The 27,474-nt window shown below is 40.1% G+C and overlaps 3 protein-coding genes and 1 long non-coding RNA gene across 5 annotated transcripts; 1 reads left to right on the top strand and 3 right to left on the bottom strand.

The window, feature by feature from the left end:
- Positions 1-562: 562 nt before the first annotated feature.
- Positions 563-14,619, bottom strand: LOC116619163 (protein white). Of its 2 annotated transcripts, none has more exons than XM_032383627.2 (20): positions 14,502-14,619; positions 12,351-12,638; positions 11,501-11,549; positions 10,817-11,003; positions 9,044-9,115; positions 8,251-8,349; positions 7,683-7,849; positions 6,615-6,686; positions 6,212-6,314; positions 5,662-5,727; positions 5,477-5,514; positions 4,992-5,097; positions 4,308-4,439; positions 3,515-3,607; positions 3,234-3,291; positions 2,807-2,884; positions 2,242-2,347; positions 1,791-1,894; positions 1,344-1,462; positions 563-1,076 (listed from the first exon to the last, which is right to left on the bottom strand). In XM_032383627.2, the coding sequence occupies exons 1-20, from the start codon at positions 14,617-14,619 to the stop codon at positions 975-977; spliced, it is 2,157 nt and encodes a 718-aa protein (XP_032239518.1). In that variant the 3' UTR covers positions 563-974. The 2 variants fall into 2 exon arrangements, with proteins under 2 accessions (XP_032239518.1, XP_032239519.2); XM_032383628.2 differs by lacking the exon at positions 14,502-14,619 and adding an exon at positions 13,397-13,615.
- On the top strand, positions 14,586-22,485 carry LOC125560954. The gene is made up of 3 exons (XR_007306967.1): positions 14,586-14,701; positions 15,456-15,543; positions 20,345-22,485. It is a non-coding gene; the product is annotated as an uncharacterized LOC125560954 (long non-coding RNA).
- Positions 15,654-20,777, bottom strand: LOC5514007 (G protein-activated inward rectifier potassium channel 4). The gene is made up of 2 exons (XM_001634171.3): positions 20,304-20,777; positions 15,654-17,720 (listed from the first exon to the last, which is right to left on the bottom strand). The coding sequence occupies exons 1-2, from the start codon at positions 20,775-20,777 to the stop codon at positions 16,965-16,967; spliced, it is 1,230 nt and encodes a 409-aa protein (XP_001634221.2). The 3' UTR covers positions 15,654-16,964.
- A 1,553-nt stretch (positions 22,486-24,038) lies between the features above and the next one.
- On the bottom strand, positions 24,039-26,583 carry LOC5514025 (ribonuclease P protein subunit p30). Its single transcript, XM_032383689.2, has one exon. It carries the CDS (start codon positions 26,473-26,475, stop codon positions 25,462-25,464), a length of 1,014 nt encoding a protein of 337 aa, XP_032239580.1. The 5' UTR covers positions 26,476-26,583; the 3' UTR covers positions 24,039-25,461.
- Between the last annotated feature and the right edge of the window lie 891 nt (positions 26,584-27,474).

Here is a 27,474-nt window from a genome sequence, read left to right as displayed (position 1 = left end):
TCACAGACAGAGGCGCTACGAGCCAAAGTTTTCTAGGGTTATTTAATACTTCCGACTTCTAAAACTGAAAACTTTGACTATTTTTTTATTTAATATTTTGTTATACAATGGGATATGTTTTGGTATTTTTGGGGTATCTTTTGCTTCTGGGGTATTTCTAAAAGGTATCAATTTTTGGTTATCGAATTACCCGACGAGCATCCTATTCTTGTCACTTTAACCCTGAATAAACCCTCCCCCCTCTGGCAATTTTATTCCAGTTTGAGTTTAATTCCAGTTTGAGTTTTATTCAAGTTAGAGATCATAAAGTCTGTGTTCATTAATTTAGACTAAAGAGTGTAACAGATTCGCGAGATGGTTCCTCAAGAATGTGAGTCGTATCAGGTAACATGTATTGAACATTATAACAAGCGTGCAGAGCGCCCGCAACCTTAAGTTAGGAAAAGCGTGGAGCGAAAGGTGTGCTGCTTACGCACCTTCACTGCCATCACCCCTAGCCTAGGGGGGGGGGGGGGGGGGGGGGAGGCTTGCGGTCAACTGAGCGAAAAGGAAGTTGGGCTACTTGTGAGTCTACAGTTCTTTATTGTCTTTAATCTTTATGTCAACAAGTGAATATCAATGTTTCTGTATTTTATAAATTTTATTAAAAACACTGACAATAAATTTCGTGAGATTACTAATTACTAATAAATAATCAGGTAAAAATTGTCGAAAAAGTATATTAAAAAACATTCGAAATTGATATAGAATAAGTCTTTCAATACAAAATTATTTTAAATAATCAATTTTTTTAGTTCCTTGTTTCTTTACGACCCTAAGGTCCAGAGTCCAAGAGTCGTAGAAGTCACGTAAACCCCGCAAGTTCCGCGGGTAATGCAAAATCCCGCGAGCTTCGTGTGTCACGCAAGGCTCCACAAGTCCGGCCTGTCACGCAAGACAAGCATCTACGAGTTGGGAGTATGACGGTGGTGGCGTTACTGCTTTTTGCTGGATCTACGTAAGAGCAAGATGAAGGCTAGGATGCGGAAGCCAACGAAGAGTGCTATCAACGCGTACAGGTCAATCATGAAGTTACCCTGTAGATACAGCACAGATCGAGTGTTATAAAACCTTAATTGCCGCCTACCGTGACGAGTCCAGAACGTCTGCGAGGGAGAATAGCCACGGTAGAGCGAACAAATATATCAATCAGATGAATGATGGGGAAAAACCGTGGCCCATGGAAAACTCGAGCGCGGCGATGTGTCTAGGTCTGAAATGTAAATGCGGCGCTACCATGTGGGATACAGAGCTCCCCCCTCCGTGATATGATCTACGTATGCGCGGTGACGTCATTGACTCACCTTGTCTAAGTCCAAGAACTCGATGGCGGCGTTACCATCCGGGATACACAGCTCGCGCCCGGTGGCATTGGGACGGGCGGAGAATGTCCTATTCATGAATGGGGGCATTTGGCAGCCATCTAATACAACAAAACACAACGGGTGATATCTATGGTAAAACACCTTTCCCAATACGCATGGAATTACTTTGGTTCAGTAAATGTTAATAACCAGTGTTATATAGTTTGTTTTCCTGGTTGTACTTGAACCTCGCAAGCGGGACAATTTGTAATGTATCAAGCTATTAAAGATGTTCTACCAGCCATACCATTATGATGGCTGAACCTGACTATTAGTGAGATAAAGGAACCGGTTTCTTTTCAAGTTTGCTTATTTTTTAGTGTAAATTAGACATTTAAGAATCAGATACAATACCAATGCAATACAATGCCCACCAGAATGCATTACCTCCTATTTTACCGAAGCCATCCCACTGGTTCAGGTTAAGGAGCTCAAAGCCGTATTTGAACCACGAAATGTACTTTATCCAAACAAAATACTCGGGCACGGACCTGAAGTCAAACAACGATTTGTTAATAAACCCTTTCTGGTACTGCTAAGCTCACTAGGCCACAAGACAAAGTCAATGCTGGCGTACTGCTTAACAGCGCCAACATCTCGTCAGCTTTTTGCCATGCTGGCGCCAGCATCTCGTCAGCTTTTTGCCATGCTGGCGCCAACATCTCGTCAGCTTTTTGCCCTGCTGGCGCCGTTTCAAGGGTCTCATCTCTCCACCATTACGGAGGCACGCTTGGTATGGCGTGACGTCATGAAGGTGGTATGCTTGGTATGCATGGCGTAGAATGACGTCATAACAAAGGAGAAATTCTTGGTATGCATAATGTGACGTCATTCTTACGTGTTTTTCAGGAAGAAGCCGCCGAAAAGAAGAAGAGGCAGCATAAGAGGTGGGCCTAGAGCCGAGGCCCCCTCGACCGTGGACACCATCGATGATATGATGTAACCTTGAAATAAGAATATTTGAAATTTTAAAATTTCGTAATCAATACTTACATACTTTGACTTTAACTATACCTTGATCATCGTGTATACGAATCAGTTAAATCTTCCGTCACTCAACTTGAAGAACTAAGAGCTGACCCAAAACCAGCTCAGTAACAAAACAACAGTTTTGGACGATTGTACATCAAAAGGGAATATTTCAAACTTCTAGCTTCGTGGTAATCGTTTCACTAAGCCTTTTTTTCTATTGGTGACAATAAAAATATAGTAAGCGCTCATCCATCTTACAAATCCAACATTGATCTCCTTTGATCAGCAGACATTAGAATTGCATCTTTTAAAAGATGGGCGGCCTTTTCAAGCGATAATTCATCTTACGAATCTGACAATGAGGACAGGGGGCGTCACCATTAAGGGCCGAGAATTAAAAATTATGATCATGATACACTAGAATAGCATACCGTAAGAGACGGCGACGTTAGTTAAGAGCACAAGAATGGCGTAACAAATAAGAAACTTAAAGACATCTTCTCGTAGTCCTGAAAACGGTAAATATAGAAAAATAAGATTCTTCCTATAGTGTTAAGGATGCCAGGCGCGTACACGGGGGGGGGGGGGGGGGGGGGGGGTACGCAGGTTGCGCGCGCATCTCCCCTTGGCGGCCAAAAAAGGGTAATTTCTTATCAAGGAATTTTCAAATACACTGCTTTTTCAATATGATACCTATGACTGCGCTTCCCCCCTCAGCCAATCCTGGGTACGCGCCTGGATGCTGTGTTTGCTGTTACTTAGAGGAATTTGATGATGGAAATGATGACGATAACAACGATGGCAATGGTGGCAACAATGATGATAAAGATGATGATGGCGATCAAGCTAGCCACCTACCTATCATCCAGTACGCTATCGCAGACAAGAGGAGCGGGGACAACAAAAAAACAGGAAGCTGAAGACAACAATAAACGCTCGTCACTAATGGTTTTCTGATCTCAATTGTGAAATCATTTTGTTTTGTCTTTGTTTTGAGTATTTCGAACTCTTGAACTATTAAGCAGTTGTTATTGTAGGATGGTTTATATGTATATTACAGGCCTACGAAGTCATGCGTAACGCACGGTAAACGGGCTTGAAATCATACAATTCGCTGTGAGTCGATAAGGGTAACATACCTCGGCTAGTGTTTTTGAGAGGAAGTAAACATCTGTCCTGTACATGCCGTTTTTGTGATCTCGTATGAAGACAGGGAGCTCTGCCGGGAAGACCTAAGACGAATAAAATGCCAATGATCCGCTGTCTCCATTTTTCAGGGTGTTTGAGGGCTCAAATAACGTGCACTGGGTATAGCCAATAATTCGCAGATAGAACTTGACGGATATCAAAAATATCGGAATTGGACAACAATAACAGGAATAAATCATAACACTTGGTTTTAGCTATATACGTCCCCCGTAAGCAAAGTAGAATAAACCAGAACCCCGTTATCGAAAACATCTTGGAACATAAAAAAATGGTTTGTAAATCTGCACATCCTAGCCAGGATTTTTAACAGGAGGTGGCCCAAAAAGGCCCTTCCAAGGCATTTCCTCCTGTATTTTAGATAATGTCTCATACATTTACTGTATTTTTGGCTACTAGAAGGGGGGGGGGGGGTGGGGGCGTCCCCCTGGGCCCCCCCTGGCTACGCTCCTGCATCCAATATTAGTAGATGGGGGTCACAAGGTACCTGTAAATATACTACCGCTCTCGGTTCAGTGGACCAGCGATATATGCTTGGACAGGGCCGGCAAAGAACATCGAAAAACTTGGGGTGGGGGGGGGGGGGGGGGGTACAAGGGACATTACGAGCACCTGCTGCTTTTTTTCCTTATATTTAAAAAAATAGGGGGGAGGGGTTGGGGTATGGCCCCCAGGCGTTAAGGCCTGCTAGATGAATTGCATAACGGTGCCATTTTACTAACTTACAAAGATGACTGCCTGAAGACTTGAGAACGAGACTCCGGTGACGAGAAAAAAGATCGCTCCTGACATGTTTTGAACTCCGGTGGTGTTGAGAGGTGTTTGGAAGTAGATGAGCCCAGCAATCAGACCTGTGATCTGTGCAAAAACGAGTTAACAGCATGGGTGAAGGGAGAGAATGATCTGTGCTCTCTTTGGTGGAATGAAAACTCAATAAACCGTGTAATCTATTTGATAAGCGCCCCGGTGCGAGGAAGAGAGAATTAGTATTTTTGTTAGAGTAACTAAAAACATATCTTTTTTAAACATGCACTGGCGTCTATTATAATAGAAAATTCCTAAACATACAATCATAATCTGCTCAGACTCTGAAGAAGTCTATTCAACTTGACATTTATCATTCTCAGGAATGGCTAATGGCCGGGCTAGATAAAGTTTTGCAGATAAAATATTCGTTCCCATAAGAACTCCGAATTTGCATATACGCATTTGCTTCAAATTTAATAAAGAGCGCATCTCCTTATTTGTTTCGCTTCACAATTTTTGGGGGCCCTGGGAAGCCTGTGGACGTGTAAAACGTATTATGGGAGGTTTATGAGCGACCCTTGGCTCCAGAGCTTCACGTACCAAAGGAATCCCAAAATCAATTGAAAATAATCGCGTTCCCATAAGTAACCCTGGTTCACTTACGATGCTCTGCATCAGTCTGATCTGAAAAAGCATAGCTTCTCGTCTAGTGCTGAGCCAGCTCCTCCACAGCACTGCACTGAACTGCTTGCACCACGACGCCTTGTAGCTTGGACGTAAAATGAGAACATGTCATGAACATGTCAGGCTTCACATGGTATTGGTAACACTTCCAACTCTCATGGCTGTTTGACCGTGCACTCTCACGTACTCATAACGACCGTTTAATCGCGTAAATAAGAGTTAATGAAAGTATTTTAGTCTGCAGATTCGGAAAAAGCAAAGTTTAATGTGTATTTACAGTAACAGATTCGGTGATGAATAAATATTATTTCAATCAATATATTAAAAACTATTTAAAGTAATCAAAACCTATTTAGGTTAGCAATGTAACGGCCAACGAGTATTTGAGTATGACCATGCGAGCACCCATGCTTGCTCAAGCATGCACTCACTTCAAACATAGCACTTTCTTATAAAGTACTTACGGAGAGCGAGAGATAACCGTTTCATCCGAGAAAGAATCCTACAAAAAAAGGGAATAATAAAAAATAGAATTCAGGATGGGATTTAACAAGGTTATTAGCCAATTGGCTATTAAATGCTTCCTGTTTTAATAAAGTCTATTTATTAATATTATTATAAGGCTTAACTAAGGAGTTTCGTTACGCACCCGGCGGTGGTGCGAGTTTTCCTTGTCGCCCCTTTCCGTCTTACTAGCGTACTCATCACATATTTCCTAAAAGAGCAAAGGTCAATCATTTAAATGTCTAATGACTTGAAGTTGAAGGTAAAGGAGCAGGGGCAGCAGCCAAAAAAATTTTGGCTACGCCTCTGAGGAGGGACTAAGGATTGTATTGGTAAGAAAAAAATACCCGTGAGGGAATTTCCCGATAATAAAAGGCCTAATATATCATACCATCCTTCGCCGACAAAACTAGGATAACAACAATAATCTAATAAAGAATACCTCCATAATAAACATAAAACACCACCGGCCCTTTCCCGAATTGGTATACCCTATTTCAAAACGTTTGACATAGAAACTCGAACTAGTTTTGGCTTTCCCCTAATTTTACCAATTTTAGGCGGACCGCCAAACTTTTTGTACAGCTTACTATTAGTCTCGCTAGTAAGGCCCATCCCCCCGAAACTCATATATTTCCCCGGTTGTTAATAAGGTCATTTATCGAATTATGTCCGAAAGGTATTCTGCATGCTACCTTAATCCGGAGACGACACTCCTCTTCTTCGCCAGGAACGATAGCCAGGGTGTTGACGAAGTAATCCGCAGGGTTAAAATTGGCCGGACAGATGTGGCCGAATCTAACATGGTCCACAAAACAATTAGCATGCGCTTTGAGGAAAAAAAATCAAGCTATGAAACTACATTAGCTCGTGGATCGACTGAGCTAGTTATAAGACGTCTTTCTCCAAAAAAATATCGATCGACCACTTTATTGCGTTGTTTACAATTTAAAATACAACGGTTAATTTGCAAAACAGCTTCAGAATAACCATCAACAAGTCTCTGTGATGCTTGATTAACGATATTTGATGATTGGAAATGGATGCTTTCTGTGACTCAGTTTTGTACGGTTGCGTAGAATTTTTCAAAATACTCACTTGGCGAAATAAGGAATTGCGCCCTCAGCTGGACCCAGATACGCAGTGCGCCCCTCTGCCATCAGCAAGATGCTAAATAAGACCAATGAAAACATTCAGGGTTTTTTCCAGCATCTACATCCATTGAGTACCTTAAGCCCGTTCAAACTGCGCCAGCATCGGCCAGCCTTGCTGGCGAATTCTTGCTCGACTGCCCACAAGACAAAGGAAATGTCAGAAAGTCCATTTCCCATTTTGACATTTCCTTTGTGCTAGAGTCAGTCAAGCGAAAATTCGCCAGCAATGCTGGCAGGTGCTGGCAGGCGCAGTTTGCACGGGGCTTTACACATGACGGTGGTCACGGCAGGGAGAATGTAAAAAAAAAGCTTTTGCATACTCCCACAAAAACCAAGAGCCGACGTGAAATGCACACTGAAATGGACTCAGTCTACTACATATTCAGCCGCTTTCTTCCAACTCCAAACAACGACGTGGAAAATCCGAAAGTCTGATGGTCTACAGGGAGAACGGAAAAAGTGGGTTCTGTAAAGAAGAATTTATTGTTCGCTATGGTAGGTTCTAGGCTTATCTTTACTTTTCCTAAACTTTAAAAACGAGTTAATTTTATCGACACTAATTTGGATTGAGCGCTAAAAAGCATTTTTGGTCACGTTCTCTTTGCCGTCGCCGTTACGTAAGACCCCATATTACGTCCTTTTAGGAGCAATTTCTTTTGGGCATTTTGTATCTATCACAAAGTCAAATGGCACTTGTTTAGGAAATCTTGCCGGTCCTCGCGAGAAGCGAAAGCTGAAATCAAGTGGAACGTTTGATACAAAAAAATATGATGATGATATTAAAACTTCGCATAGTGTTTGTACTAAATATTATCAAGAGACCATGATATTATCAAATATAAATGAAGTAAATATAGGCGTGAAGAAATCATGTTCGAGACAACCTGTGAAAACCTGACTTTCTGTGGCCGCGTAATAATGGTGGTAATTGTAATCTAAAAAAAAGGTGCTTCTGTGAAAAAATAAACAAATCGAGGGAATATCAAATCAAGACACAGCGTTATCTCCGCACCTTGAGAACATGGTATACACTTCGGATGAGGGCTGGTGGATGGTACAGATAATAGTGCGACCTTGCTTTGCGAGCCTCTGTAGCGTCGCCACCACACTCTGCGCCATGAATGAATCAAGACCGGACGTCGGCTCATCCGCAAACAGGATGGCGGGGTCTGTCAAGAGCTGCAGAATGACACCACTATCATTTCATACAGGGAACAATCTAATTTGGTGTAGTCGTTGATGACTGCTATACAAAAATCATCCCGCCTGTTTTTGTAATTTCATAGTGGCACTTTCATACTTGCCAAACGTTCCCTAAATCAACTCTTATCTAGTAAATGGCTTTGGTAGTTTTGGCAACATCCCACTGGGCAGGACCGTAGCAGAGGGTGGGGCACTAGGGGCACATACACCCCCATATTTAAAAACGAGTTGGTGCGTGGATGGGCCCCCTAGTAGTTTCTTACTGTTTCTGTATTGCCCCCCCCCCCCCCCACAAAAAAAATTCCTAGGCATTCTACAGCTATGTTGGGTTGGTATTATGGTGCTGTGTCATGCGTGTTATTTGTGTACCGCAGTACCTCAGATGCAAAAGATAGTCGTTTTTTCTCTCCACCTGAGATGCCTCGCACTCGCCCAGGTGTGCCAATCACTGTGTCAGCACACTTAGTTAATCCTAACTGGGGATAAAGCAAACATGTTATTGGACACGCACAGTGTATACAGGAAGGTGGTATATGCGGTTGCACACAAGTTAACTTAATAGCAATATTTTTATGGTTGCCTAACAAAATCTTGAAAAAGAGTGCACAGATAAAGACTCACAACATGTCCAAGCAATATTCTGGAATAATGAAAAGGTGATGACAAGACTTGAGAAGAAGAATATATGTGACATGAGAGATTGCCCTAAGAGCTGGTTAAAAAAGGGAAAAACTTTGCCCCTGGTGGGACTCTCCATAAAATCAGACAGGGATAATTGACCTATATTTTAGGGTATAAAATTCTTCCAATTGCTATCCCTTATGGGTGTTCAAACATCCTTCTGATTCTCCTTATTGTTATGCCAAAATCTTATTTTACAGTAAATGACAAGTCAAGTGAGTGCTTAAAATTGCTGCAACATTTTCTGTAAAATTTTCTTTTTTGTTGGTTTCTATTGTCAGTGTTCTTGGTGATAGGGTAAAAAAAATGCTTTGATCACACCCAATGTGCTATCTTTATGGGTAGGAAAAGCTGTTAAAAAAACATGCCCAAAATGACATCCCTTAGGGTTTGAATTGATTTTGCCAACAATCACCACTGATTGTTTTTATAAGAGTCCCCATGGGAACTATGCCATGATTAGGCCATGATATAACATAGATCTCTTACCTCATTTATGGCCTCCTCTACACGATCCAGCCTCTCTTGCTTGGAATGCTTTTTATCCATTCTGAGTAATGCCTGGTACATACAGTAAGCTGTTATCAGTAAAAAAAATGCTTAGCAACATTGGGTGCTTCTTGAAACTTATATGAGTGAGCACACTTTTAAAGTCTTACTGAAGATGCAGGTCTAAAGTAAAGGGGACAAACAAACCTCTTATCCTTTCTATAAGGGGGTTCAGAAAACCTTTTTTTTTGGGGGGGGGGGTGGGGGAATAATTAAGAATTGTATGAAGAGAGTAGGTTAAATGTTAAGAAATTAAGGGTGTTCGGAAGTTAGGTTGCTTGGGAAATTTTTAATTACCGTAGATCTGTTAGAAAAAGAGTTTAACTGCTAAAATTGGTCAAGTAGACTAGTGACTCATCGGGCTACATATTGATGACATCATTAGGTAATGTCATCGGATGGCGTCATCACAGCAGAAAAAAATGTTTATTTGCCGTTCCTTTAATTTTTTCAAAGGAGTTTTAGTTCAGAGTATTAATTATTTCTTTCTGAATAAAGGTGAGCATGGATTTGAAAAAATATTGAAAAATCAATTTTTTAGACCAATTAATGCTCAAGCCATTGGGGTATTCTGGTCATTTTTTCATTTTGACCAGTATGCCTTAATCCATGCTCAGCTTAAACAAGAAAAGGGTAAACAATATTTCTGTACAAAAAATGTCACGATTTCACAAATTCAGGGTGCCATTTTACCTTTTTTTGTGCGACCGGAAGTCATTAATGCATGCACTGTGACCCAGACTATTTGGAGGCGCTGCTTCATAGCCACAAATCTAGTGCACGGCGCTCTCTGCCATGTTTTGTTTTGGGTTTTGCAACTGCACGGAAAATAATGTTTTACCGCGCTAACAATGTTGGATATACTGGAAAAAGGTTCACAGGCCCTGGTTGTTTTGATTGTTTTGAGTGGACTTAACATCAACAAACCGCATCTCGGGCTTAGATCTTCTTTCTTACTGCATTCTAACACAATCAAGATCATGTGTTCCTCTTTTCCTTTTCGCCACGCCCAGTTGGCGGCATTTTAGCATATGAGCATGATAAATTGTATAAAACATCTTGTTGCAAAAGGGAGAAAAATGAAAAAAAATTTACCGGCGAAAAGTTTGTAAATAAACGCCTGCACGCCTTGAAAAGCCCGCCATTTTCAAACCAGAAGCGATTATGTGTATAGCGTGTTATTACATTTATGGTTGTTATAACATTTATGGGTGTAATTACATTTATGGCTGATACAACAGCTGCAAGGGAGACTAGTTTACCTAGAGTATCAGGTAGTTTTAGTTTTTAAAGGTTGGAGAGAAAAAATCAAACTAAGCTTGACACAAAAATTAGACAAAATGCCTTCTTCCCCTTTTAAGGCCACTGTCAAAACACATGATCAGCTGTCAACTGTCCCACTTCAATATGACTTGCTTGGTAGGACACTCAAATGCTCATGGCATCCATGTTTGTTATACTATATCTAGTAGACAGTTGGAAACGATACCACTCAGAATAAACAAATGGCATGACCAGCCTGGACAAGAAATTGGAATGCTAGTTAAATAAGGGGCCAATCAAAGTGGCATTTTATATCGCTTCCATTGTTTTCTAGCCAATCATAGTGGGCCCTTTTTATCTCTTTCCAGTATATACTTCAAAGAGGGCCTGACTCTGGCTAAAAAGCATGGCAAAAAATTGGTGACCTCCCTCCCCTCCCCTCCTACTTACATGGAATGTGAGATGCTCTCTGACAGTCAGAGTACCAATAAATAAATCCTCCTGCTGAATGTAGGCTGATATAGAATTAATTGCCAAACCAAGGTTATTATTGTTGACCTTGACTTCACCAGTCACTTGGATGGAGCCAAGGTTACGATAAGCCAAAACGTTCATCAGGGTTGACTTGCCCGCCCCACTGAAAATAAGATTGTTTTTTTCTTTACAGAACACAGGGACATGTAGATAAAGACAATAATATCATGGCACATTTTCAGGGTCAAATGTTGATGTTGTGTGTCACGCATTAAATATTTACAAAATTATAACTTTTTTCACATTATTTGAGTTTAGAATGAAATGTTTTTGCATTACTTGGATAACCTACTGAAACCTTTTTAATTTTTTGATAATCGAACTTAACCTTTTTTTTTTGCATTATTTCTCTATTGGAACTGTATAGATATGGGGTCAATACACCAAAAACTGGTAGTCGACTGCCAATTTTTTGTCTTTAATAAGACTTCTTCAGGGCAGACTCAACACGACAAGACAATTTTAGCTTTTTATATTTATTACTAGATATGAGGTCCATACAGATGGGGAGATTGGTGGGGGGTGGTATCTAGGACCCCTGGGTCATGTCTTTACCAACTTGTCTCAGCGTCTAATTTTAACATACTGTATTATATTTACCTTGCTCCCATGACAGCCAGAAGAGTACCAGGTTCAGCTCTACCGCTAACTGAGCAAAAATGTTACACAATAATGATTTATTTTAATAATCTAGTTTAAGAATTTACATACATGAATAATAAATTAGTGTTTAACCAAGTAATTTACTTTTTAAACAGATATTAGTACCCTATCTTCTACTCACTAGAAAAATAAATATCACAACAAAAATTTCATTCAAAATCCCTGCCTTTTTGCCCAGGTTTTTTACACATTTTGATGAATAATCGAATTATTCATACCACAGGATCAGCTGAGCATATTTCATTCACTATTGACTTAAGTAAATTATTGAGGTCTCACTGTATTATGTAATACCCAACAGCATATAAGAAGTTCACAGTATTGAATTCAAAGATCACCTGCATTGTCATGTCATTCTTGTGATCTTAATAGGGCCGTAAAAGGCATCAGAATACTCGGGACAACATAGTGACACGTAGAAAACTATGGGGATCACTTCTGGTCTTGACCTCAAAATTCTAGAAAATTACTGTGGGGGCACCCGCGCCCCTCGGCCACTTATAGGCGTGTATATGGCACTTTAATGACCGGGGCTATAATAAGGTAACAATGACGATCTATGAAAACATATAAGTAGAAATTAGGTATAAAGATCACGCACTTTGCTCTGACGCAAAGCCGAAATATATGCACACATTTCCTATCAATCTACCCACACAACCCAGCTACTTGATGTAAAACTGCTACACAAAGCTTTCATGCTCGCATAAGAATCAACTTCGATTAAAATCGCTCTATCGGTCTAAGAAAAACTGATAAATCTAATCAACAGCAACGGATGACTCACCGTCAAAGAGAACTTGTCTAATTTGAGGGGCTGGTGCATCGTCTCGTGACCCGCAAAGACGTTTACAAATGGACGGTTTTGGAATCGGCACAAATACATTCACAGATTTCCACTCCAGTGTTACTCTTCTCTCTCGAGTAGATAAACTTCTAGCGAACCCCGGGTTGTGGGTTTCCTTGTCGCTCTCAGGGTGTACCTCATTGTGAACTAGAATGGCCTCTGGTCGGTTTTCTTGGTCCATTTTGGAAGACTTTCGAGAGTCGGTACCTGGCTTCTCTCCTGCGCTTCCTGGGGAGGTATATGTCACGCATGGTTCATTTGTCACGCACAACCGGAGCGCAACTGTATGGGATACTATGGGTGAAAGGAGTTTCTCCTTATATTCTAAATCACCAAGAAATACAACCTGACTTACATAATAGGACTTACTCCTATCGCAAATTTTAAAAACCTCGTACAGTGGAGCCTGGATTTTACGATAACCTCGATTTTCCGATGGCGTTCCTTTCTCCCGGCGAAAATATTAGTGAAATAAATGTATGAGAAATAAACTCGATCTAACGATATTGGATACAACGATATTCCCGATTTAAGGATACAAATCTGTTCTCCCAAGTATAATTTTCACCTCGATCAACGATATTACTGATTATTTTTTATCAACAAAGAGAGAAAAAAAATTAAAACACCACACACGTGTCCAGTTAATCGATATTTTTGACATGACAGATCTTGTTCAATGCAGATTACTGTTAACAGAGAGTAACTGTACAGTATTACGCAGAGTACAGTTTCACTATATATATTTTGTAAAAGTTGATAAATTTCCCCGACCTCGCTACAACGATGTTTTCAATGACAATTTTCCTTTATATCGTGAAATCGAGGACCTTTTCTAACGATAAATCGATTTTAAGATACATTTTCCTTCTCTCGCTGCAAATCGTAAAATCCAGGTTCCACTGTAGAATCAAGGGTATCATTTCAATCAAAAACTTACAGATACACTGATCTTTGAAATCTAAGTGAAGGACAGATGTACTTACTTGAATCGCTAGGATTACGTGATCTGTCTACTACCATCCTTTCAGCACCGTCGCACAATAAAGGAAATGTCACTGCTCCCGACTCAGAGCATATCGATACTCTCTCCTCTTCCATAGTTCTTTTTTCTTACAGCTTTCTCATAAAAAAAGAACTCGGATTGCGTTTATGTATTCGATCATTGATCATGGATAGTCAACGGGTCTTTGTGTGTTAGTACTGAGGCTATTAGCATATCCACCTGTACATGCTGTGCAAAAATGCATTTATGAGGGAGAGGGAGGGAGAAGAAATAACCAAAGCTAAACAAAAAGGTATTCGTGCATGGTTTCCTATTATTACAAACCCAAAGAAAAGGAGAGAATGAATACTTAAAAGATTTGGAAAACAAGTTGTTGTTCTTACCGATTTTGTGTTTTCAATTACAACAAAGAAGGTTTTAAGGGTTTTCTGGCGACTTTCAAGTGCTGTGTTAATTTCATTCTAATCTTCGCGGTCTACAAAAACTGTTTTCACTTGGGCGTAATCACGGAAAGAAAATAAAAACGGAGACTTAAAAATTAATGAAGAACGTTTAAACGGCTCCATTTAACAAAATTGAAAATAGTTATCACTATTTATCTCAGGAATTAAAGTATAGTATTATATTCATTTATTTCATAATATTCGCTTTTTAGAATATAGCGATAACATTTGTTTATTTATTCCTCTTTATTTATTTCTCCCAATGATACATAAAATATGTAGTAATAGAAAAAAAATGTAATGGATCTCATCCTGCATAAAAGCAGACAAAAGAAAACAAATGTTGCATAAATTTAAAATAAAGAGAGCCCACTTATAAAGGCATACCAGAGGACCATGTGTAGAGTTCATGTTAATGTTCTTGGTAGCTGTGTCAGTTACACTACAGTGGTACTTTACGAATAGGTAGGCCGAATAGCGAACAATGAAACACGAAACGAATAGTTATTGATCACGAGGCGCGAGGCTGCGAGGATCATTTTCTTGACTTCTACCGAGAAGCGCTAATATTTGCAGGGCCTCAAAACAGACGGTGAAACTATAAGATTATTGGTTCGGAGCAGGTGCTAGTTCAAACCTCACCTTGACTTTCCATGCTTGCTGTGGTCCCCTCATCCTGTAGTGTGTTTCTATCTTCCTCTTCGGCGAGCCGGTTCACACACACGAGGGCTACTGGCGGAGCTCCCGTGGATTTCTTCATTTTTCGCTATTTAAAGATCTCTCCCCTAAGCCACTTATAGAGGGCTTACGCAACGGCCAAACAGCGTAGTGGTAAAGATTACGTAAGTAATTATTCATTTTTATGATACTCATTGCGAGAATCAATTGTGTGTTGGGGGTACATATATAAGGTTATTAGTCTCCATAGGGAATTTTTATTGTTAGCTTGACTTCATTGCTTCTAATAGAAACTAGAAATGATTTCCGAACAAACGCTGCATATAAGATATGCCTGGAAACACGCTTCTCGGTCATAGACAACGACTATAATATTATTACACGACAATTGTTAGAAAGCAGGCTCAGAACCTCAAATTGCAGCTTGTAAGAGCTGCGTACTGACCCGATTTTCGAGTAAGTACGCAGCTGCTTTGTCTCCCATTATCTTTGTTCTACAAAGGAGTTCTTTTGCCTTTATTCTTCTCGTTCTTTGTGTAGAGGTGCGGATATTGTTCATTTGCCCGATCAAATTGCAGCTTGTAAGAGCTGCGTACTGACCCGGGATTTCACGATGTCTTCAAAAAACAAATATACCCGGGTTGCCCCTCCAGGGGCGTAGCCAGGGGGCGGGTTGCCCCTCAAGCCGTGCTAATTTCTGCTATGGCGCTAAGAAGAGCCTCATTCCTAGATAGAGTACCAACAGAGCACACTGTACAATTGTAAAACAAATGAGTACCATCAAGAGAATACAAAAACGTTATGTCCTTATTTGTAGGACGAGATACCTAAGAGGCACCAAATGAGTAGCATCAAGAGAATATAAAAATGTTATGTACTCATTTGTTCAGTTGAACATTCTCGCACTTTTGTTGATAGGGGCCCCCAAGGGGCGTTGCAACACACTGAAGCGTTCTGAACCTGAAAACAGCTAATGACAACCTAAGAAGATAACGGCTGTGTCCTGGTATGAAAGCGGTACTACTTAAAACGTTATACAGTGTATTCTTTAGGAAGAAGGGGGAGAGGGGGGGTGGCCATAGGGCATAGTCTATACACTAATTAAAAGAATGACTAAGCAACTGATTGCTATATTTGATTCTCTTTGTTGTGTGATCTACAAAATGTAACATAGGACATATGGTATTTACCATACCGATGATAATCGCAAGACGACCGACTGGTTCCTTATTGGTTAGGCGAAAAACAATAACTAGTATCAGGCGCGTACACAGGGGGGGGGGGGGGGGGGGCAAAAAGTGAGTATTCTTTTTCGATATGGTGTCTATAAATGCCCCCCCCTCCCCCTCGACCAATCCTGGGAACGCGCCTGGGAATATCAAATACACTATTCTATCCTAGCAACCCCTTCCCCCATAAAGGGTACAGTAACATTCTAAAACGGAAATAGATAAGGAAACAAGTTTTGAATAAATTGTACAAAAGCTTTTGATACAAAGCCTTTGTGGGAAGCTTTTTTTCAAGCATAACCCAATGTTAGTAATCAGATACAGCTCCTCTGTTGCTTCACTCCCACCCGACGTCTCTCAGCTTCTAAGCTTCTTATATTTTCCTTCTTCTTTTTGTCAGGAAGGGTCATAGGCAGATCAGGCAGATGTTGCTAGCGGTCTGCACAATCCGCAAAATGCACCTGCTCTTTGTCCTCTTGTTCTTTTCTCTACTTCACTTTTCTCGGGACCCCATAGAAGTCCATTCATAAGTCTTCCGTCCCCTTAGAATCTTATCTCGGAAACAGAGAATTAACCAATCACAAGTTCTATTTGCTTGACTTTTAATTTTCAATGGCATACAACGAGCCCCCCTTTCGAAACATGTTAAAATGGCATATTTTGTCGTTTGAATATGTTCTACTTCCCTAAAATATCAATTTTAAAAGTTGCTGGGAAAAACTTATCTGTTCCTTTTTCTTCCCAGCCAGCATTGTTTAGGACTTTTTCCCAGCCAGAAGGGGGTAGACATTTTAGTACATAAATAATAGCCCGTATAACCGGGCAGGACGATTTTTTCCCCAAGCATCCGCTCCAGCGCCCCCCAAAAATATTCCCAGCACAACTAGTTCGACTCCACAAAATTTGCCAGCAGAACCATTCGGGACGATTTTTTTCCCAGCAACCGAGGGGTTTAACATCTTCCCAGCCAGCAAAAAATGACTGCGGAACAGATATTTTGCGGAACAATCCGTTTTGTACCCTTGATTTTTCTCGGAACATAAGTTGGTAAATTCCAGCCTGTGTTCTTGAATTAGGATTTTTCTTGGGACCCAGTTCTTTGCTTGCTAAGCTTGGAAAATTTTTAATTAAAATATTAAAAAAAAAAAACACACACAAAAGAGACCAATACTTTCTCGTATACACCAAATGTGATCAATCATCTGCTCTCTGTTTTTTCATCCTTGGAAACTTTTCTCGGGATCCAGACCAAAGTTTTTCCGTTATCCTCATCCTCCTTCTTTTCGACTTTGCGTTTCATCTGTTCTCTAGCTGAACATGTAGGCGTACTAGAGGCGTAGGTGTGGTCGAAGAGAGAGAAATCTATCTCAAGTCGGTCTGGAGTATCTGCGGCTTTTAACATCAGAGGGTAGAAATCATGCCCCCAGTGCACTTCGCTGGATAGGTAAGAGGCGCGTCCCTGGGTAACCATACCAGTGGCCTCGACAACGCCCTCTAAGACGGCAACGAACTCGATGTTTGCTTGCGCCAGCTCCGCCGCGCTTAGATCGTACAGCGGACTTTGCTCGTTGATCATGTGCATGATAGTCAGCGGTGTTAAGAAGAAGGGTCTTACTTCGTATTCAGGTTCACACTCTGGGCTGAATGCGATTGGAAGCTCTGATTGGTTGAAAAAGAGACTCCCGTTATCACCGGCTATATAATGAAAGCAATGAAGTTTGACAGTGACCTCTAAGAGCTGACTCTTCCGAATGTCCCCAACACGGAAAATAAGGCAAAGTTTGCCGTCTTTCTTGCTTACCACCGCACGCTTGGAGAATCGTATAGTATGTGCTCGTGGTCTTGGCCGGGAGAGTTTGGCAAAGATAAGTCCTAGTAACGAGGCTGACAACATTAGGCCCGAAAGCGACTGGACCAGAAGGCACACAACCCCCTCTGGGCATTCTGGGGTTACCTGTAGAAGTGAGTGGAAGTATATGTTTCAGTGTGTTCCTCAAGTGATTCAAAATCCACTTAGTGTATAATTTTTAAATTATTATTTGGAATCGTTTGAACCGCATAGCAATTATTATAAAGGATCGTCGACAACTATTACTTAACTTGTTTAGTGGCTTTCAACTTGTAACTGTCACCGAAATGGACGGTAAAGTCACTTATGGATGGTTAAGTCACTGAAATGGATGCTAGAGTCAACAAAATGGATGGTCGAGTCACCAAAATGGAGGGTCGAGTCACTGAAATGGATGGTCGAGTCACCAAAATGGATGGTAGAGTCACTGAAATGGATGCTTAAATCAGTGAAATGGATGGTGGAGTCACTGAAATGGATGGTAGAGTCACCGAAATGGATGATCGAGTCACCAAAATGGAGGGTCGAGTCACTGAAATGGATGCTCAAATCAGTGAAATGGATGGTAGAGTCACCAAAATGGATGGTCGAGTCAATGAAATGAATGGTTTTGTCACTTCCAGTTAGCGAGTTGCTCGAGTCAGACGCGTTCCCAGGATTGGCTGAAAGGGGGTGCGCAGTCATAGGTATCTTATATATAAAAAGCCTAGTATTTGAAAATTCCAAATTCTTTATAGTTCTCAAAACCTTTCACTTATATCAATCTAGGCAAAAGAAAGCATATAAAAACTTCCAAATTCTGAAAAGGGAATTCAATTTAATTGAAATTTGAATTTTCTATAGATCTTTCTACAGATCTCCCAGGTTGAGAAATAAAGATGACGGTAAAACTTGTAACCACAGAACGATCTTTAGCAATAACTAAGAAGACATGAAGACGGGAACCGGTTTAGCGCGCATAAATTTTCTAATGTAATTTGATTGACATCTCGATCTACGTCAGTTTACGACCTTTTTTCCGAAGGTTGACCAAAATAGCTCAGTATAACATATTTGAGTAACTCGCGCGAATGCGCACCCCCACCATCTTTTGAAATTAGAAACACTTCCGAGATTTAATATATATATTAAATATATCCCGCTCTACACCTATGTATTGAGCACTGTTATATGAACGCCTGCACTCACGCATTATATATATATATATATATATATATATATATATATATATATATATATATATATATATATATATATATATGAACGCCTGCACTCACGCATTATATATATATATAACAGTGCTCAATACATAGGTGTAAAGCGGGATATATCTTGGTTTGTAGGAAAAAAACTTATCATTATCCGCCAACCCGTGCTATCAACTTTAAACAAGCGTAACGAGCTAGTGTCTTCGTGCCGCCACAGGAACAAAGCCTTGTTATGCAACAGCTGAACTATTCAATTTCACCATAACAGCCATTCAAATTTCACGCCCTATTTTTATGTTAATTTTATACATAGATAGTATATAAGTGATGATAGTAATATATTCTTAATAAATCTCCTGACGAGTGGGCAACCACGAAACAGGCTTGTAGAGATGAAACGGTAGTTCGCGTGTTTTTTTCCTATAAACCAAGATATATATACATATATATATATATATATATATATATATATATATATATATATATATATATATATATATATATATATATATATATATATATATATATATATATATGAGCGACAGATAGCGAGTAGCGAAAAAGCCGGCGTTTATCACAAAAACAACATGAATTATTATTAAAATCGTCAGCTATTCGAAGGTAGTGAGTGGATTTATACTACAACAATTAGACTCGTTCTCGTTTTCTATGAGTTAAATACGCGCCTCGTTGGCTATCTATTGACTCATAGAAAACTCGAACTCTTAGTCTAATTGTATATATATAGAAATAAATACTTAGAGCTTCCCGCAATCTCAATGACATCTATAGAAGATTACATCTCACATCACAACCTAAGATCGTTTGGCGATAAAGAAGAATCTTAATAAACGTGACTAGTTATGATAACTTATGGCCGAGGGTTTATCGTAAAGGCCTTTGTAATCCCAGAACAAAGCAATGCTATTGGTGGTTACACCTTTGTAACCAACCATGGCGGAAATTACCCCTAAGCTCAGAACATTATCACATCATGGAATCAAATCCAAAGAAACCATGTAAATGGTCTAATGAATCTTAGCGAAGACACAGCTGCTTGGCCAACTCTAGTGTATTTGCGTTAATTTGCCATTAGAATATACTTGTATTTTAATGTACAGTAGAACCCCCTCCAGCAAGCATAAGCTTCAAAAACACCGAACAGGAAGAGATACTTTCGAGAATTCGAGCTTTAAGAAAACAGGTGGCGACCACACCTACTCGAGCGTGCGCAGCGGACATGCGGCTGTACAATATCTCTTATACGACGCGTGTAAATATTTCAGAAAAATTGTCTTATTCTATAACTGAAAAAAGGGCGGATATAAAGAAATGAAATAATGTTCTACGTTATTTATTGCTAACAATCCAATGGATTGTTGTTTTAAGTTTGATTTGAGTCAACCATGATATATGACGCATGAAAATTGCATAAAAAGATCTTTACACGATGTTTTCTACACAAGGTTCATTCAATTACCTGGCGACCGCCGTAACCGATTGTCGTTTGTGTCTCGACAGAAAAAAGAAACGCACTTATCCAAGAGTCCACATTATCCACACAACTAGCAGTGTCAAACCTTGTACGCAGCTTCACAATCATCCACCACAACGTCCCGAAGAACAGCCAACTTGTGACGAAACCTGAAGCGAACGCCAAGAATATCCACCCCCATTTAGCGTCAAGCAGCGTGGTGAACGGATCTGCCAAGTAGAGTGCTTTCTTGTTTTCAACGTTTGCTGCCGTAACATTCACTTTCCCCCTCCTAGAGACCAATCTAGAGTTTTGATGCTGTTTAATCTGTTGGTCTTTCGAAAAAAGTCCAGTTAGCTTTTGAGAAAGTCGAGAAATCTTGGGCTGGCATTTAGATTCTGAAGAGGCAGTAAGGCACCGGCTCTCTTCGATAGAATTCGATGTGTCCACCATATCCAAGATGTAATCTCTACGGGGCATTTGTTAACAGGGGCATCTCACAGCTTTAGTCAAACAAGCAAACACTAATTAAACAATTCAACCATCAAATCTGCGTTACTGAGAACGCTCCCTTGAGAACGAGACTTTTTGGAGTAAGATTAGGCTTGCCAGCTATTTAAGCGGTTTAGAAATTGTACAAACCCCTCTCTAAGACAATACATCTCGTTTCAACGGCCTCGTTAGCCTCGATAGTGTTTTCCCGTATGACAAGACCGTTATATCTGATCACCCATTTTAGCCATTTTGCAAATAGCTTTGTTGTGAGCAAAAAGCATAAAGCAACGATTATCACAGGTGTGATCAGTCCAGAAAACGCCTTGAGCCACAACTTAGACAGCCGACGCAAGACTAACTTATCTTTCTTAGGCCTCAAAAGCTCAAATCTCGTCCCAATCTATTGTATTGGCTTATAAAGTGGCTATTAAAATATTTCAGTTGCTTCGTCTACACATGTTCATCACTCATTTTCTGAGTGATAAGGTCACGAACGTCTTTACAAAACCTGACACCTTGTTTATTTCTAAAGCATAAGAAATGTACAACAATTTTTGCGTGCCCTTTTTCGCGTAATCATATAATGGATTTGCCAACACTTTCCAATATATTTAAGCCCTTCGGGTGTTTCGGATTTAAAGGTAAAATTGTCTTCAAAGATTTAAAGCCCATTTCCTTATTGAGAACACAGCAGCTGCTTTATATCCTCTTTGATTTATTTCTCCCGTAAAAATACGAAGCTGGGTTAACGAGTTTTAAAACCAAGTAGAAGACAGTTTTCGTTTTCTTTACGTTGACATGCCACTTAAGGCGCGGCAGCTACATGCATGATAAATAGATTTGCGCTAACACTGTAAGTCTATAGGCTAAACCTACTTGAGCAACAGAGAAAAAGAGACCTATCGGCACCATTAGAAAGGTTTTTTCAAAATATTAATACAACGCGAGCAGCATATAACCTGTGTAAATCAGGTTTATTCTATTGGAGTTTCGAAGTAAAAATGATTTAATCTTTGAGTGTTTTAAAAAAAACTTTTGATGGCATGTGTTCGTTCTTTTGTTTCATCAAACGTCATACATTATTTTATACTTCCTTTCGCATTACATGGTCTCGTGTCTGTTTTCACGCATGGGAAGGCGACAGGTGGTATATGAAAACTACTCTAAAACACGAGCCCGTTGATTGCCGCAAACTTGCCTCTCTCTGAGTGCTTTCAGCGAAAGACTACTGTTCTGGAAAGGTTTCAAATTATAACGTGCAACTATTATAAAAGGCATGACCATTGTCATTGGTGACAATGCGGCTTTAACTCGGGGACATAAAACTTTCGTAGACCACCACTTACAGCTGTTACAAAACAGTATTGGAGACAGCTAATCTAAATGTGCAAGCAGTCTTTAATTTTTATAATCTCGTTTTAATCGAATACCCCCCCCCCGAATTTTGAGATAAGCGCCCTCTCACCTCCCCCTAAAATTATCTCGACAAAAGCACCATTTGAATTGTGTAAATCTATATAAACACAAAAATCCTGTACCAGAATAAGTCTAACAGCATTTTTACTGTCGTTTCAGTTTATCGCAAATAAACTTTTGTCCCAGATCGATTCAGAAGCTGCTATTTTCCTCCAAAATAAAATAAGCGCCCTCTCACAAGTAAGCGTCCCCTCTCCTATAACCCTTCCCCCCCCCCCCCCCCCCCCCAAAAAAAAAAAAAAAAAAAAAAAGATCTAGAAAATTAAATAAGCGCCCCGGGTTATTCGAATCATTATACGGTATTACAGAAAACAACAAAAGCTTCATTTTTTCCCTAAAGCGTACAATAAACTATGACTAATCTAATTTCCTTAATTGATAAGATAATTATGTCAATATTTCAATCAGAACAAAACGATTGCCAGTCTTCAAGGCAAAACTTTGAGAATCAAGACTAAAGAAAAACTAATTTTACATATTTCAACGTTTCATTTAGGAAAGCTTGGTTACGAAATACGTTTCCACGGGATATCCTGCCCCGAAATGGGTATCACTTCTTCGTGATTTCTCTATCAAAAGGGGCTATGTCCTTCATATATGATCAAGTGAACTAAAGGGATTTCACTTCTACCGTCTTCTCTCTAGCAAACTCTAAAATAGGGTATATCCCTCAATTTATCAAGACGACAAAGAGGAGAAGAGAACTACAGAGAGAAGAGAAGACGAGAAGAGAACTACCAGCCGTAACAGGCCACGTAAGATTGGGGGGCACAATACAGAAACATTAAGAACATATTGGAGGGCACAGTCACGCCCCTACTGGTCATTTCATTGTAGTTTTTGAAAAAATTGTGTGTTCGTTTGGGGGGCACATGCCCCCCAGTGCCCCACCCCCTGCTACGGCCCTGAACTACAATGATTCATGCAAAGTTTTAAAGGCTAGCCATTTCGTAATCCTAGCAAAGTACCAAGTGCGAAAAAGCAATCAGCTCCATAGGCTGATATTTGAAGAAGCTAATGCAATATTTTCATTTGATTTTGGTAAAAAACAATACGTCTTTAAATTAAAATTTGTTGATTTCTTCACATTTGTTGATTTTTTTTACCACATTATTTGCCTTCCAATATTAAGTGAAAATAATAACAAAGGTGTGGCTGACAAGGGCACGTCTTTAGAAATGTAAGATTAGTATGTCTAGTGGTGATGTTTGCAAAATAAAAAACTCACCCTTGATATAATAGTATTTGACGTTGATAGCTTGGCAAACCATCATAGCAGACTGCGCCACTGTCGCAAAGCAGTCACAAAGCGCTTCTCGCCATCTAATAACGCCGCATGTGAAAGGTGAAATCTCCCCTTTATCTACCTTTCTATTTAATGGGGATTTTTGAGAGAAATGCTTGGTTACGAAATACGTTGTCACAGCATATCCACTCCGGATATGGGTATCACTTCTTGGTGATTTCTCTAGCAAACTTTTAAAGGGGCTAAATCATTTAAATATTATCAAGTGGGCAGATAAATGAACTACAGGGGTTCCGACTCTACAGGCTTTCCCTAGCAAACTTTTAAAGAGGGTATATACTTCAATGTATCAAGTGGATGATAAGAGAACTATACGGATTCATGCAAGGCTTTTCAGGCTAGCTTCTATTTTTCATAAGCCGTGACCAAATCTACTTATGTAGTCCATTCATGAAGGCACAGGCTTTTGTTTTAGCCAAACAGCTTCAATATAACTTTTTAAAAATTCAAAAACTCATTTCACATGCTTTTTCGAATATTTTTTTCTTATATTTTATCATATACTTTATTAAATGGCGTTAGATACTGCTTTAAAAATCCTATTAAATAGTTTAAAACATTTTAAAACATAGGTATTTTTAGACTTTTTCCATAAAACTATAGCAGCATTTAATACTCCATTTAGCACACAAAGGAGGAAGGCAAATAAACTGATGCACACAAAACACAACACATGCACACAAAACCCAGTAATAAATGCATTTCTAATTCTACAAATGCCTGGAGCAAATTTCTGTTTTTCTTTTTTCCTGTTACCTTAAAAAAATGTAATAGGAACAAGTTTATCAGCATTGTAGGACTTTCATTTAGGCAATCTTAAAGAAATGATTTTATTTTAAAGATAACATCTCTAAAGAATGTTTCCTCTTGAGGGTCTTCTAAGAAATACTTGACATAAAGTCATATGTAAGATAGCATTTTAGGGTTCACTGCACTCTGCATTGAGGAGGAATTTCTAGCGATTTTGTATAGCTCTTCTTACAGCCAGCATTTTGTTTTAAGGAAAAACATGACTTGCATATTTAACATTGAAACAGGCCATTTAATGGTCAATGACATCTTTCTAGTGGGTATCAGTCAAGCCTAGCCTCATCCGCTGTCGACCTCTGACTTCTATTGGCTGAGCAGCTTATGGTAAAGTCTGACAAAACATTCAAGACCGATAAAATCGATGTGTCTATGGGCTACTATGAGTGAGGTTGAGGTTTCTATGCTTTATAAGGAAAACTTTTATCTAAGTGTTTCAGCATGAAGTCAAACACGGTAGGAATTCACGCAGATCTCACTACTGAACCTGGTTTTGTGAGATTCTCAAAGCCAAGAGCAAATTTACCAATTTTTGTGAGTCACTCCAGAACCCACATTAAATAAAATCGCATAGAATAATTGAGAACAGAGGGCTGTCACAAGATGTCTGGGGACGAGGCTAAAGCAAGCCATCCAACCATGTTTTGTGCGATGGCATTCGATACAGCACATCACAACCCCCTCCCCCCCCCCCCCCCCCCACACACACACACACATTAAGAAGAAAATGGTGTTAAGGCCTGTAACCAGAAAGGGGGTTAGCCAGGGGTTTTCAGGGAGCTCAAAAGAAACTTTCCACTTGACTGGATTTTCTGCTCAATTAAAAAGAATATTGATAAAAATTGTGAGGATAATATACCTAAGAGAAAATGGTCCACTAAATGACCAAACAAATCAATATGAAAAGGGGATGCGTAAACCAATATTTATACACCAAGTATTATTCTTAATTGCCTCTGCCTCCTGTGAGAATGCGCTGAAGAAGGAGTCCTGATCATTTTCAATGGCCAACCGAGAAGTATGGTAGAGTGTTGTGCAGGACAGCTTGGCCATAGCTGAAGGATGATGATGATGTTGACATTATTGATTAACTGTCCGTTTAGCTTTTTTAAGTGGTGGTGCCAAGTCCTTATCATCGTCATCAGTGTCAATCTCACTGCTATCAGTACAATCCTCACTATCACTTTCTTTCTTTTTACCAATCTTCCACATTTCTTGTTCTGTAAGTGATTCAACAGGGCACCCAGAAATAGTAGACTTTCCAGTCGCTTTTCTTGCTTCAACATGATACAACAAAGCTCTGATGTTCCTTGACACGGCCGACTTGGCTTTTTCCTGCTTAAGCCCGAGCAGCTCGCCTAAGTTAGCAACATCATAAGGTCCTCTCAAATCCAATGGCCCATCTGCTCCACTAGACATAATTACACCACGGCCTTTAGTTGCACGGATAATGTCAGCTGCATTACTAATGACATACCGACGCTGCGTGTTATCACGGATCATTGGACCATATGTAATCTCAAAGCTAACACCTCTATCAATAGCTTGACGAACTTGGGGCATTTTTAGATAGAATGGCAGCCTGGCAGTGAGATCTAAACTGATCAAATCCACTTCCAAAGATGAACATGCTTGAAGAAACAATTTATCAGTGGCCGGGTTGACGGCTAATAGGTCATATTTGTGCAGTGTATCGCTAGCTAGCTGGTGAAGCTGACCATTTTCCTCCAGGGGCACAGTGACGCGATTCAGAACTTGCAAATTCCTATTAACTTTCTTCAAATTTTGGACCCCGGACAGAAGTTCCCAGTCGGTGGGTTCTGGGCAAGGATTATTTTTCTGTTTCGCCACCTTTTTTAGATGAAAGGTAGTGTTGACTGCGATCGTTCTGTATCCAAGTGAAACAGCTTTTACAATGAGTTTTTCCGTGTCTCGCGGATCACTTTGTTTCAGAAGACACAGGTCGCCGAAAGCCGCCATCTTTGCTTTGCGGGGATACTTTGTGTATTGTGCATAAAGAGTCCTGGCATAGGATTTCCAAGGTACACAGGGACACTGACTTTTGTTTGAATAGAGTGTTACTCCCCTCTCCATACTATAATAAGCGAATCGCAGAGTAAGCAAAAATAAAATTAGTAGTAAGAAAATAGAATTCGGAGTGATCTAGCCTGCTAGCCGGCGCTCATTCAGGGTTAATTGGAAATGTTTTGTCTTTAAATATTGGGAGTCCTGTGGCGCGAGCGAAGGCCGAGGTGCCGGCTGGGGCAGCAACAGAATTCCCAAACGCGAAATTGCGGGCGCTTTAAAAAGGGGTAAGTCGCATCGCAGAAAGCGGAACTAATGAAAAATTGCCTACTGGGCATATCCTTCAAGCTGCTAGTTTTCCCGCGTCTCTCCTGTTTATCATTTCCTAAAGTGAAACCGTGTGTTGGGGTTATGGGGGCTAACTGCATGGTCACGCCACTTCTGACCGTGACTGTAAGTGACGTACGTGACGCCCATTTTACTCCTACTCTTCCAGGCTCTTCCATGCTACTAACGACTGTCAAAATTCAACCATGACTTTATGATAGAATTTATACTAGCAGCACAGGCCTACCATCCTAATGGCATCACGTACGATCACCGATCGGCTCATAGTTTACATGAAACATCTAGTAGTTTGCTCTTGAAACGCAAATGCCCTACAATAAAGTCAAAGTAAATAAAAAATGTCTTGTGTTATCCTCTCAAACAATCTCTAAACCTTCACATTTTGTCGTGTTTGTTTGTTATTTGTTTTTTTTTTTTTTTTACATACACAATTTCACACAACCTTAGGATGATAAGCCTGCGCTCAGAGGTCGTTCCAGGGAGTGACAGAGTCATTGTCTCTCCATTGTACTCCCATGTGGTGATAAGTAAACAGTGACTAATGAACAAGGTAGACGTGACTCAGTCGGCAAACAGCCGCATCCGCGCTAGTTGGACGCTAATCCGGCTGTAAACAGATACAGAGATGGAAATCAAGCTACGCTAACCCACTGAAAAAATAACTGTAGGACGACCCAGACCTCGAAGAAAGGGCTATGTACCTTGAAAACTTGGATAACA

Source organism: Nematostella vectensis, chromosome 2 (genome assembly GCF_932526225.1).
Source record: "Nematostella vectensis chromosome 2, jaNemVect1.1, whole genome shotgun sequence".
Classification (NCBI taxonomy): domain Eukaryota; kingdom Metazoa; phylum Cnidaria; class Anthozoa; order Actiniaria; family Edwardsiidae; genus Nematostella; species Nematostella vectensis.
Note: the sequence above shows the minus strand (reverse complement) of the source record. Positions and strands in the feature narration are given on the sequence as shown.